This window comes from Elephantulus edwardii, unplaced genomic scaffold (assembly GCF_000299155.1).
Source record: "Elephantulus edwardii isolate Elephantulus edwardi_28Jun2011 unplaced genomic scaffold, EleEdw1.0 scaffold00171, whole genome shotgun sequence".
Taxonomy (NCBI): domain Eukaryota; kingdom Metazoa; phylum Chordata; class Mammalia; order Macroscelidea; family Macroscelididae; genus Elephantulus; species Elephantulus edwardii.
Window position 1 is genome coordinate 3,725,017 of NW_006399921.1, and position 13,771 is coordinate 3,738,787.

General features: G+C 42.3%; 1 protein-coding gene across 1 annotated transcript in view; it reads right to left on the reverse strand.

The window, feature by feature from the left end:
* Window positions 1–13,771, reverse strand: part of SORL1 (sortilin-related receptor, L(DLR class) A repeats containing) — a 236,260-nt gene that overhangs the window by 167,934 nt on the left and 54,555 nt on the right. The window contains exon 6 of the mRNA XM_006895608.1: window positions 4,825–5,005. Coding sequence (XP_006895670.1) covers window positions 4,825–5,005 — 181 coding nt within the window. The remainder of the gene's footprint in view (window positions 1–4,824; window positions 5,006–13,771) is intronic.

A 13,771-nucleotide genomic window follows, 5' to 3' on the forward strand; every position in this document is an offset into this window, starting at 1 on the left:
GTAGTTCAAACCCACCAGCAGCTCATAGGAAGAAAAGACATGGCAATCTGCTCCCATAAAGACCCACAGCCTGCAAACCCTCCAGAGCAGTTCTACTCTGTCTTCAGGATTGCACAACAATGGAGCCAGTGGTAGAATTCTCATTTTCCATGAGTGAGCCTGACTTGGATTCCAGCCAATGCATCTCATGCACCGCCACCATCATCTGTCAGTGAAGGCCTGCACATTACCATGACACTGACTTGGGGGGAGGGATTTTATAACAATGAAAGATTTTTTTTCTTTTACTTTTTAAAGAGAAGGGTGAATTGGGGGAAGAGGGGTGGTCAGGGAGAAAAGTGCAACAATGAATGAATGGAAATCCTAAGTCTCTGTAAACTTTCATTAAAATTAATTAAAAAAAACACATAAAAGCAGCTTATAAATAATTCTCATTCATGGTGTTAAAAGGAAGCAGAAGGCTTTTTCAATCACAATCAATTTTCTGTGATTTCAAAATAAGTTTCTTTAATATTGAAGGTATCCTTAAAGCCAGATAAGACCTCAGATAAGAAGTTATACTTGGAAGCCACAAAACTCCTACTGGGATCACATTTGTTCAACCCATGGCTTACTAGTCTAATGTAATACAAAGAAGGAATGCACACACTGGCAATTGTGTTTCTTCTCTCATCAACCCATCCTTTTAGTAACCTATCCTGAACAACATAATTGGCTATTAGAGAACCTACAGGCAGGGCAGACACTTCCTCACAAACTTCAGCACTTCTTGGACACTCAGGAATACTTTGGAATCAAAATACATTTGAGCAGTTCGGTATTAGCTCTTAAATTATTCTACTGCAGGTGCTCATAAAACCACCACTTGAGAAACCCTTCCAGATGTGGCCTGGCTCATCTTAGCAGCAGCCACCAGCACCAAGTGAACTCAGAAGCTGGTGGCCTGCCCATGTGCTGATGGGAGAACTTACAATTTTGCCACCAACAACACATAAATATGTACACCACCTCTGTATAGAGAGTTAGTTAACTATGAGAGTATGAATAATTTAGTATACTACAATCTTCAATACAACATCAGGAAAACAAAAATCCTCACCACTGGGCCAACAGATAATATCATGACAGATGGAGAGCAGATTGAAGTTGTCCACAATCTCATCTTACTTGGATCTACAATCAACACCCTTGGCACCAGCAGTCAAGAAATCAAAAGGCATATTGTTTGGGTAAATGTTCTGTCAAAGACCTCTCTAAGGGATTAAGGAACAACAATATAAATTTAAAGACTAAGGTGCATCTGATTCAAGCCATGGTATTTTCAATTACTTGTTACACTTCTAAAAGTTGAACCATGAATAAAAATTACCCTTTTAATCAAGGCCTTTGAGCTGTGGTGTTGGAGAAGAGTACTGAATATCCCCTGGACTGCCAAAAGAACAAACAAACATATCTTAGAGAAAGTGACTTGGAGACAAAATTGTTGAAACTTCATCTCACATATTCTGGGCATGCTGTCAGGAAAAGGCTGGTCCATAGAAAAGGACAACATGCTTGGAAAGGCAGAGGGTCAGTAAAAGAGAGGAAGACCTCCAACAAGATGGACTAACACAGTGACTCTAACAACTGCCTCAAGTATATCAGAGACGAGGAGGTTGGCACAGGATAGGGCTGGATTCAGATCTGTAATTAATAGAGTTGCCATGAGACATAGTCAACTTGATGATACGTAACAACAACCACTTGAAAAACAATCTCAGAGCCTCTATTTTTTTTTTTTTTACATCACATGAACTTTCATGCAACTCTGCTGTACTCTACATTGTATCAAAGACATAGGGTTCCATACCACTGATTGTCAAAAGAGACATCTTACCACTGGTCAGGAATTAAGGAAAACTTATCACGTAACCTTTAAACCTCAGACCAGACATATCCCCTAAAGTCTTCTTAAAGTCTAACAATAATCTAGCATGTTGTTGTTGTTGTTGTTGTTGTTGTTGTTGTTATGTGCCGTCGAGTCACTTGCAACTCATAGCGACCCTATGTACAACAGCCCTAAACTCCGCTCTGTCCTGTGCCAATCGCACTGTCTCTGACACTCCCATCCCAATTATCCCAGTCACTGAATCAATCCACCTCATAGAGGGCCTTCCCCTCCTGTGCTGTCCCTCCACCCTTCCAAGCATGATGTCCTTCTCCAAGGACCGGTCTCTCCTCACAACATGTCCAAAGTATGTTAGACGGAGCCTCAGAATCCTTGCCTCCAAGGAGCCACCCGGTTTAACCCTCTCCAGGACAAATATGTTTGTTTTCCTAGCAGTCCATGGTATTCTTAGTGAATTTATATCAACAGGAGGGGAAAACTTAGAAAAGGCAGGAATGTACATCATTTGAAGAATCTTATCACTAAATAGTACACTAAATGGTATAAAGAGAAGCTGTACAACTTGTACATAATGTTGTGGATATTTCTTTTTGTTTTTTAATTTTATTGTTTTGTGTGTGTCTGTACCGTCAAATCAGATCTGACAGGTACAGGAGGAGATTGGCCCTCCTTTTCTGGCAGAGCATCTGGTGGATTTGAACCACATATCTCTGGGATTGCAGTGCAGCTTCTTGCCACTAGGCCACCAGAGCTCCCCTAATGTTGTGGATATTTCTAACCATAAACAAAATAACATTTTTTAAAAAATGAAAAACCATAGAGATGCTGAAGTGGTAGAACACATACCATGTGGGTATAACATATAACATAAAGGAATAATGGCGTTAAGAGAAATGGGCAACAGCCTTGCATCTCAGCCTTGAATTAGGTAAGAAGGCACATCTGAGGAGAAGCACGGTACCTTAGACCTGAGACAGGTGCATACACCTAACTCCAACCCTGAGGATCTAAAACAGAAGGAACTACGATGACTGGAGAACTAGAGATAAGGTTTGGGGGTCCCCCAGAGTTCAGCAGTTCGAAACATCAGTCAGTCCAGGATGTACTAATCCTTTGGCCTCTTTCTCACTGTGCAATCTGAGGATCTCCATTCTTACCTGATGCAGCTCAAGGATGCGTGTGTCCTCAGTGTGTGGGGGGGGTGTGTGTGTGTGCAGGTAAATAATCTGAGGTTGCCATACACTGTTGTTCTTGTTGTTAGACATCAACTACAATTCTGAGTGATCTTATGAACAACAGATCTGAGTCCCCTGTTATCCTGTGCCGTCCTCCTCATCTCTGCTATTCTTGAGCCCACTCTTATGGTCACTGTGTTATTTCATTTTATTGAAAGTCTTCCCCTGCTACACTGACCCTCAGCCTTTCCAAGCTTGATGCCTTTCTCGAAGGACTGGCTCTTCCAATAACCTGCCCAGAGTATGTGAGACCATGTTTCATTATCCTTGCTTCAATCACTTGCTATACATCCGAAAGTTAGACAATAATAAGGGTAACAGAAGAATCGATGCCTTTGTGTTGTGGTCTTGGAGAAGAGTACTGAACGTCATAGACAGCTGATTTCAAAGAAATCTTGCCAAGAATATAACAGAGAAGTCTCTTGCCTTTAATCTATCTTATGTCTTCTTTTCATGTAAACCTTCCTCCCTATTCCCTACCTTCCTAGGTTTGAGAGGTCTTCATTCCACCCTAGAACTTCACCAAAGGGCTGAACTGCTTCTGCTTGGTGTGCAACCAATCACGGAAATAAATGAGAACCTGGAGGGAAACATTACATCTGGCTTAGTCCCTCAGATTAACAGTGACAGGAGAACAGTCCCTAGTTACCAGGGGCCTTCCAGGGCCTGGGGCAAGGAGGCAAGGGCTGCCATTAAGAAGCAGCCTGTGAAAATGCAATATGCTTTGAAACTTTCACCCAAAAAAGAGAAAAGCTTAAAAAGTAATAATTTTAAATAAGTAGCCATGGCACCTTCCCTCCACCCCCATCCCACCCCACCCCCAGGAATGAAGGCCAAGCTGCTCGTGGCCAGCCCTGTTTTTTTTCTTTGTACAAGGGAAATAATGAGTGAATGTGATAGCTGTAAGACACGGCTGTTAAATAAGCACCACTGATTCTAAATGAGCAGGCCCCCATTTCACATCTGGCTCCAACACATCGAGTCAAGGGGAGGATTTTCCCAAAGGCTGAGAGCTAAGCTACTTACTGACAGCTGGAAGCTTAATTACTGCTTTTCTTAGAGCATTAACTCTCACTAGCCAATGACTACACATCCTATTAGCCTGGTAAATTAACATGTGCCTCCAAAATCGCAAAGAAATCAGCCTAAGTTTAAAGGGAACTAGATAATAAGATTTAAAAAAAATAAGCCCACCATGTTTCATGTCTCCCTTCTGTGTTCTTTCAGTTGGGATTTTAAAGAAATAAATGTTTATCAAGAATGTTCGGCTATCAGACGGAATTCCTAAAGTCCTGTTTTAGAGGTTGACTTAAGGCTCTCCACTCCTGCAACCTGACTTTGAGGTTGAATCTTCCAGGCCCTTTGAGTGTTGTCATAAATGTCCAGTTAACGTTCCGCCAAGCTCCCTTAGCCAGGCATGTCAATCAAATCCTCCTTTTAGAAACTCGCCTGTTTTATCCTCAAACACCAAAACCTCAAGTAGGAAAACCAAAAGCCATATTATTCCTTCTTCTTATTGTGTGTCATCAGGTCAGAATCAACTCATAGCTGACTCTCCAGAGGGTTTTCAGAGGCTGTAAACTGCCCAGCACAAGAATGCTCACCTTTCTCCCAAGGAGCAGCTGGTGGATTAGAACCACCTGCCTTTGACCTGGCAGCATGACTCCTCACCACTAGGCCACCAAGAGCTCATTCACTTACCACAACTTTCGTAGCAAACATGTATTTGTCCCGAAGCTGGAAGTCCTTCACTTCCTCGAGAATCACTTCCTGGTTTTCCCGGGACTGGAAGAAATCTGTGCTGCGGACAACAGTGGAGTAGCCAGAAGGCTCATGACGCTCAATGTAGATGGTGTTTGGTTTGTCATAGGGATCGATTCCCCTGGAAAATAATCAAAAGCGGTTGTTACCATTTTCATAGGAAAACATGAGGTTCTGCCATGTCCACATCCATTAGACATAAGATCACCACCGTATGTGACCCACAAATGATACTCTCTATGGCTCAAGCATATCCTTTTAGTACCACCTTGACTTGGTATAGGGAGCTCTGGTAGCCTGGTCCATATGGAGCTGCGCAGAGGTCTGAATCCACCAGTGGCTCCAGTGGAGAGGGTGGGGTGGGGTGTCAATGTCCACATGTGCAATTTACAGCATCAGAAACCCACCAGAGAGGCAGCTGTGACTTGGGTTCAACTTGAAGGCCATGAGTTTGAGTTTCTCGCTTGCTATATCAAAAGCCAAACCTACTGCTACTGAGTTAATTCTGATTCATGGTGACCCTCCCTCGGCTTTCCATAGCTGTAAATCTTTAAAGGAGGAGACTGCCCATCTTCCACCCTCGGGAGGGTTGGTGAAATTAAATTACTGACCTTTTGCTTAGTAACCCAACATCTCATGTACTATGTGCCACCCAGGTATTGTAGAAATTGTCATCTGTAAAATGTTACCAGTTCAAGGCATCCTGGGTTTAACACAAGGCAAATTCTGTCTGTTATTGCAAAGAGCAAACCACAAGAAAAGTCCAATTGCAGTGTTCCAGAAAAACCAAGTTGCCTTCAGCAAGAGATCTTTCTAGCAGGAACTGTCCTTACTCTTATAATCCATCCTTCCTGACGTCACAGATAAATTACTTCGGTCTGGTGTCACACAACTAATGTGATCTCATTTCCTAAGAGATACCACACAAATCATTTCTCAACACATTTTAGACTTACAGGGCACACCAATCTGGGTGCTCTATCAACACTGCACCCTGGGCAGGCACTCAAGATTCACCCAGCTAAAAATTCTATTCATCCTGCACATAAATTCTTACAGCAACTTTACTCGTCACTAATAAAAACTGGAGGCAACAAAATACTCCTTAACCGAGTGGATAAACAACTACAGTCCACCCTTCAGTGCATATTGTTATGTGAAAGAAACCTGTCTAAGTTACATCCTATCCAACTCCAACTACATAATATTCTATCTAGAAAAGGCAACTCCATAGAGATGCTGAAAAGATCAAGGCTTGACTATGGATCCGGGGGAGGGGATAGGAACAGGGAGAATACGGGCCACTTTCAGAATAACACTCATTACTGTCCTCAGGTAGGAACCAACACACAAAGCAAAGCATCCAGCAGGTTTTTGAAGGCTGGGATCAGATAGAAGGAAACTGTCACTCTTTCTCCTGAGGACCCACCAACAGAAGGGTGCAGTCTTTAGGTAAGCAGGGCAACTCCTTAGGGACTACGCCACCTGAATTCTCTTTTAGAAAAATTATATTCTTTTTCTTGTTGTGTACCCTGGAATCAGAATCAACCAATAACTGACCCTCCAGCAGGTTTTTAGAGGCAGTAAATCCCAGAGGAATAGCATGCCCATCTCCCATGGAGCAGCTGGTGGATTCAAACCACATACTTTTGTATTGGCAATGCAATTCCGTACCACTACGCCACAAGAGCTCTCTATTCTTCTTGGTCTAGTATGTTTTAATGGTAGAAATCAGACAATAAATATTTATCAAAACTTACAGAACTGTATAATAAACTAGTATAAATTAATGTCTTTAGTCGATAATAATGCATCAACACTGGCTTCATAATGCACACTTGTTAACCAGGAGATGTGATGTGCAGAGATAAGGAGGTATGCGAGAACTCTTTTGCACAATTTTTCTGAAACCTTAAAAACCAGTCTGCCAACTATAAGGCCTACTTATCCCCTGAGGTCAATGTCAAGCCCGCCATTCCAGGGGAGAGAGGCCATGGCCCCAGTATTCTCCTCCTCCTCCCAATATCAGCAGCACTTCTCTGCAATGCTCAATATCATTCCTATTCTATGTATTCTAATGCTGCAGGAAGTTATGAAACAGATTTAGTTAGATGAAATTTGGAATCACTCTGATCACTCAGTAGCACTTCTCATAAAAACTCCCCACTGCCTTCCACATTTCCATCCTCCATGGGCCTTCTGAGGCTGTAGATGTTTATGAGGAGAGACTGCCCATTTTTTTCTCTCAAGGAATCTCTCATGGACTCAAACTGCTGACCTTTTGGTAAAGAGTCCAGCACATAATGCACCATGTCCCCAGGGCTCCAGCAGTTGTTATACAGCGGAGCATGCTGTTCACCATTATGTGTGCCTGTTAGAGAGCTGAGAGAATACAGATGGCTGTGACAGCTTTGTCTTCTATTTCTTTTCTATCCTACGGGGTTCCTAGTTGAATCAATACTTGCTGCATTGGACCCATGGAGCATAATAACAGACTATTCCAAATTTTAAATGAAGAGTGACTAGGTCAAACTGCCTCAGGAGAGAATCTCTGGATGAGCGTTCCTCCGAATTAGGCTCCAAACAGCAGCTGTGGGGATAGCTAATACACCCCAGGATTTCCATCACTCACCAGAACACAAAGGTCAGTGGATCATTCACGTAGGTGGGGAGAGTGTGGGGAAAATAAACGGGAAGAGAGGCACCCGTATGGGATACTCGAGAAAAGGCAGGAGGGCTCACAGATGGACTTTTTTTTAATCGTTCCAGACGTACAACAGCATTTGGAATAATGAGCTTAAAGATAAAAAGCTCCAACCAGGATGGACTGTCAAAAATGTTTTCTAAAAAAAAAGGGGGGAGGACAATGAAGAATGGAAGAATGAAAGGGAAAAGGATGAGAAACAGACCCAAAAGCTGCGAGCGAGCCAGCTGCTCCCGACAGTGGGGGAGATTTGACTTCCACCCAGCAATCTGGCATCTTACTCAGGCCCTGGGGAAACCAGCGTCCTGGGTCCTCATGTGGGGGACAACCATTCTTCATCATCGGATGTTCTGTGTGCCTGTGTGGGTGGTGGCATGTTCTCTTCTTTTCCACAATTAGAAGTACTGATTAAAGTGCTTCCTCTAGGCTAGAGGATATGCAAATTAAAAGGAGGCTGCTTGGTATTTTTAAAATGGTGGAGAGGAAGAACCTTTATTCAGATACTTTGAGACCCGGTTCACCTCTCTTATTCCTTCCTAGCAAAAGCAGCTATAAGCATCTAAAGATAGGAAAAAAAGGGGGGGGAAAACCCTGTGATTTTCATTCCAATTCTCTTTTGTAATCCATATAAGGGGGGGGTGATCAGTTGCCATAGAGCTGAAGTTGATTGTAACTCATGTAACCCCATGTCTGTCATGACCTGTCCTCTGCAGGGCTTTCAGTGGCTGGCCTTTGAGAAGGAGACTGCCAAGCCTTTTTCCCAAGATGTGAGTGAATTCAAACTTCTAAGCATTTTTGTTAACAGCTGAGCATGTTAACCTTCTGTGCTACCCAGACACTTCACTCTATGAATCATATCAAGATCCGATATTTAGGCCTCCACTTTCTGAGAGCCACTATGCCCAGTTCTGTGCATTTACATAGCCTTCCACCTTTAAGGAGCTCGGTGGCCTGCTCCATAGGGAGGTGCACTGCTAACCCTAAGGCCATGACTCTGGCAGTTCAAATCCACCAGCAGCTCTACAAGAGAAAAGTGGGCCATCTCCTCCCATGCAATAGATCACCGTAGACACCAAAAGGAGGGTCAGCTATGAGTTGATTCTGACTGGACAACAATGAGAGAGAGCCTTCCATCCTTACTCTCTCTCACATCGACTTCTTGTTCTCTGTTTATTAAAAAATTCCAGTCCTTGGTCGACCTTTGAGCACAGTCATCAATCTCTACCTGCTGGGAATCCTTCCCTGCCCTGCCTCGCTCCTTTCCAGCCTTCATTATAAGTTCTAAATCTCCTCACTCCTACTCTTCTTTAGCTGTACAGCATTACTGAACAAATGTATGCCAACATTCTGCGAGAGGTTAAACCATTCTTTTACTTATTAGGGGGAACTCTAAGAGTAAACTTTACCCCCCCAAAAAATGGCATAAAATCCCTTAGCAATAGGCAAGCAACCTCCGTAAGTAAGATCAGCCAGCCTTGTCCTCTAAGTTATCTGTGCCTCTGCACTAAGGCTGAAGACATACAAACTGTCAACCCTGAAATGTCTTTATTTAGGAAATCCTGCTGGTTTGTCTTTTTAATACAGAGTTCACTAAAGGGATGAAGGGCGCTCTGCTGGTGTCATCTGCAGGGAGTTGTGCTCCCAACTCAAAGGTCAGAATCTACCAGTGAGCAGCTCTCAGGGAGAAAAAAGAGCAGTCTCCGCCCACAGATTCACAGCTTCTGAGGCCCAATGGAGGGCCAGCTAAAAGTCGGTTCCTACTTGAAGGTAGAAAGTGGGTAAAAAAGAAAAAAGGGGTTCCGGTGACTCAGTAATTCAGGGTTTGCCTGTGCGAACCCACCAGCTGCTGTGTAGGACAAATGGTGGCAGTCTGTGTCTAGAAAGATTTACAGCCTCAGAAACACTATGGGGCAATTAATTCTACATTTTCCAAGGGTCACTGAGAATTGGAACTGACATCACAGCAATGGGTCTAATTTGAGTTTAAATGGATGAAAAAGCAATCTAGTCCTTCAAAATGGAAATACAGGAAAAGAAATTTCCAATGGTCTTCACAGGGTCAAAGTCTGGCTTGTAAAAAACTGAGTATAATTTCATTAAGACTCAACAACCTCTGCCCAAATTAAAAAAGCCACCTTTTATGAATAGAAAGCCCGCAGGAATAACAGATACTCCCCTATAAGGCACTACTCTCCCTTTATCTCCACTGGCTTCAAAGAATCTTCACAAAAGTGTTCAAACACAGAGCTAAGGGAAACGTAGAAAGTTTGCATAAACTTTGTGAAACCATTACGTTAACATCAAAAGATAAATGGGAGGTGGGCAGGATGGGAGTGTGTGTATGAAGGAATTAGGAAAGATCCAATGGGGACCTGAAAAGACAGGGTAAGTCTGTTGTTATTGTTGTTGTTAAATGCCGTCAAGTCGTAGGTGACTCATAGCGACCCTATGAACGAAAGACCTGAATGCCTGTACGACTTTCCTCCTATCTCTAGGTTCATAAGGTTTCTGGAGGCAAGCTATTTTGGAAGTGGATGCCATTCCTGCTCCCAGGCTTGTTTGAATTGGGGAGCTCCTAAATTAATTGTAATTAATTTGGTGATTAATTTTAAAAAACATGATGTTAACTTTATAAAATACAACGTGCGTGAAAGATCATATGAAATACAATGTGAATAAAGGAATGTGTGAAATATAATGTATATGAAGCACAGTATATATTAATTTTATATGCAAGTCAATATAATTTTTTTAAAGTTATGCTGCCAATATAAAGGCAGGTAGTTTGAATCTACCAGCTGCTTTGCTGGAGAAAGATGAACAATCTCCTCCCATGCAATATACAGCCTCTAAAAACCTGCTGGAAGGTCAGTCATGAGTTGGTTCTGATTCAGTGGCATCTAATAACATGACGGACAATCCAATATACAGCTTCAAAGGTCAAGAGGCTGCAATCATGAGGAGCTAAAGGAAGACTGGACCATTCTGAAATAAAAATAAATGCAAATTTATGAATATGCAACATCTCGGTTTGTTTAAAAAAAGGAAATATTCTAATGTTTTCTATTAGAAACAAAGAAGAGAACCACATGACATGGGGCAGAGTAGTACATGGAACTACTTTTGAAGCATTTGCTGCAGAAAGTCAAGGACTGTGGTCTTCAATGTGGATTGCATCTCAAATCAAGAAAACAAAGATTCTCACCACTGGGCCAATAGGTAGCATCATGATAGATGGAGATAGATTGAGATTATTGACAATTTCATCTAGCTCTCCACAAATAACACTCTTGGTACCAGCAGTCAAAAAATCAAAAGATGAGTTCCTTTAAGCAAAGTCTGCTGTCAGGGACCTCTCCAGAGTGCTAAAGAGCAAAGAAGTCAGTCTGGAGACTAAAATGCACCTGATCCAAGCCATGATCTTTTCAATCATTTGCTATGCATCAGAGCTGGACAATAACTAAAGATGACAGAAGAAGAATCAAGGCCTTTGAGATGTGGTGCTAGAGAAGAGTTTTGAACATACCATCATTGCCAAGAGAACAAAGAGGTCTGTACTCTAGAGGGTAAAACCAAGTTTCTCCTTGAAGACAAGAACTTCTGAAGCACAAACTTTGGGCATGTTGCTGGGAGGGGCCAGTCCTTAGATAAGCACATCATGCTTTGAAGGGTAGACGGTCAGCATAGAAGAGGAAGATCCTGGATGAGATGGATTGACACTGTGACTGTGGCAATGAGGGCAGGTGTATCAGAGACTTTAAGGCTGGCTAAGGATAGGGCAAGGTTCAGAGCTATTTTTCATATGGTTAATACAAGTTGTAGTCGGTTTGATGACACATGACAACAAGTACATGGGATCAGTTCACATAGAGTGCAATGAAAAATTAACATTTCTATGATACTTAATAGTGTGTGTCAATGTGGTTATGATCCTTAGAATAAAGTAACTACCCATTGCACTGGGAAAACAAACAACAAAAGAACTCATATTAAATATAGACAGAATTTCTATTTTGCCATTACTTGCTGAAACTGAGGAGGACCTCATGCACTTGCTGCAGAGGGTCAAGGACTGCAGCCTTCAGTATGGACTGAGGCTCAACGTCAAGAAGACAAAGATTCTCACCACTGGACCAATTGGTAGCATCAGGATGGATGGCAAAGAGATTGAGATTGTTCACAGCTTCAGTTTGCTTGGCTCACGGTCAACACTCTTGGCACCAGCAGCCAGGAGATAAAAAAAGTATAGTGATGGGAAAGTCTGCTGTTAGGGACCTCTCTAAAGTACTCAAGAGCAACAGTGTCTCTCTGGAGACTAAGGTGTGCCTGATATAGGCCATGGTCTTTGCAATCACTTGTTATACATCAGAGAGTTGGACAATGACTAGGGAGGACAGAAGAAGAATTGATGCCTTTGAGCTGTGATGCTGGAGAAGAGTATTGAATGTACCATGGACTGCCAAGAAAACAAACAGATTCATCCTGGAGAGGATTAAACCAAGCAACTCCTTGGAGGCAAGGATTCTGGGGCTTCGTCTGGCATACTTCGGGCATGTTGTAAGGAAGGACAGGTCCTTGGAGTGGGACATCTTGCTTGGGAGGGTGGAGGGATGGCGCAAGAGGGGAAGACCCTCTATGAGATGGATTGATTCAGTGACTGGGGTAATCGGGATGGGTGTGTCAGAGGCAGTGCGATTGGCACAGGATAGAGCAGGGTTTAGGGCTGTTGTACATAGGGTCACTATGAGTCGCAAACGACTCGACGGCACATAACAACAACAACAAACAATTAGGTCTCTTATTTAAGGGATCAGGAAAGTGAGAACGAGGAAAATTAAAATATTTTCCATAGTCACTTGACAGTCTTTCTGATGTCTTCATCCTTCTGTTTGGGCAGAGTTGGGGAAGGTGAAGGAAAAGGAAAGATTCAATGGGACCTGAAAAGGCAGGATGATAATAGGCATTGATCAACAGTAATTAATTATATAAAACACAGTGTATATACAAACAATGTTATACAAAGTACAATGTATATGAATAATTGTATTCAAAACAATTTTAAAAATCACATTACTAGTAAAAAAAAAATCTAATTTATCTTTTGATTTTCTGACTGCTGGCTGCAAGAGTATTGACTGTGGAGCTGAACAAGCTGAAATTGTTAACAACCTCAATCTCTTCTCCTTCTATCATGGTGCTTCCAACTGGCTCAATAGTGAGAATCTTTGTTTTCTTGATGTTGAGCTTCAATGCAGTCCTTGACTTTCTGTCGCAGATATTTCAGGTCCTCCTCAGTTTCAGTAAGGAAGGTCATCTGCATAATGCAAGCTGTTGATGAGTCTTCTCCAAACCTGATGTCCTCCCCATAAAGTCCAGCCTACTGAATTATCTATTCCATATATAGAGTGAAAAGGTATGGAGACAGAATACATCCTTGATGCACTTCTTTCCCAATTTTGAACCATGCAGTGTTTCCTTGCTCTGCTCTGATGATTGCCTCCTGGCTCAAGTATAAGTTTTACATGAGCATAATCAGGTATTCTGGGATTCTCATTCTTCTCAAATTTAGTCACAATTTATCATGATCCACACAGTCAAATGTCTTTGTATAGTTAATGAAACACTGATAGATATTCTTCTCAGGTACTCTCTACTTTCAGCCAAGATCCATCTGACATTGTCAGTGATGTCCCTAGTGCCACAGCCTCTTCTAAACCCATCCTGTACTTTTGGCAGCTCCCTATTGATGTACTGTTCCATTTGGTTTTGGATAATTTTCAGCAAGATTTTGCTTGCATGTGATATTGTTTGGTAATTTCCACACTCTGTCAGAGAACCCTATTTTGGAATGGGAATAAATATGGATCTCTTCCAGTCAGATGGCCAGATGGCTGTCCTCCATATTTCCTGGCACAACTTGGTGAGCACATCCAGGGCTGCATTTGTTTGTTGAAATGTGTCAATCAGGAAAGTCTGCTGTCAGAGATCTCTCCAGAGTGCTAAGTTACAAAGATGTCAGTCTAGAGACTACGGTGAAGACGGTTCTCTCCCTCCTCTGTTTCAGTGCAGTATACATTATTGAACCCATCTTACTCATTCTCTCCCCAACCCCAAGGACAGTCCCATTCTACAACAGTCTAAAAGAGAGATGTAACTGGGTATTTCTGTCATCACAGGAGACTA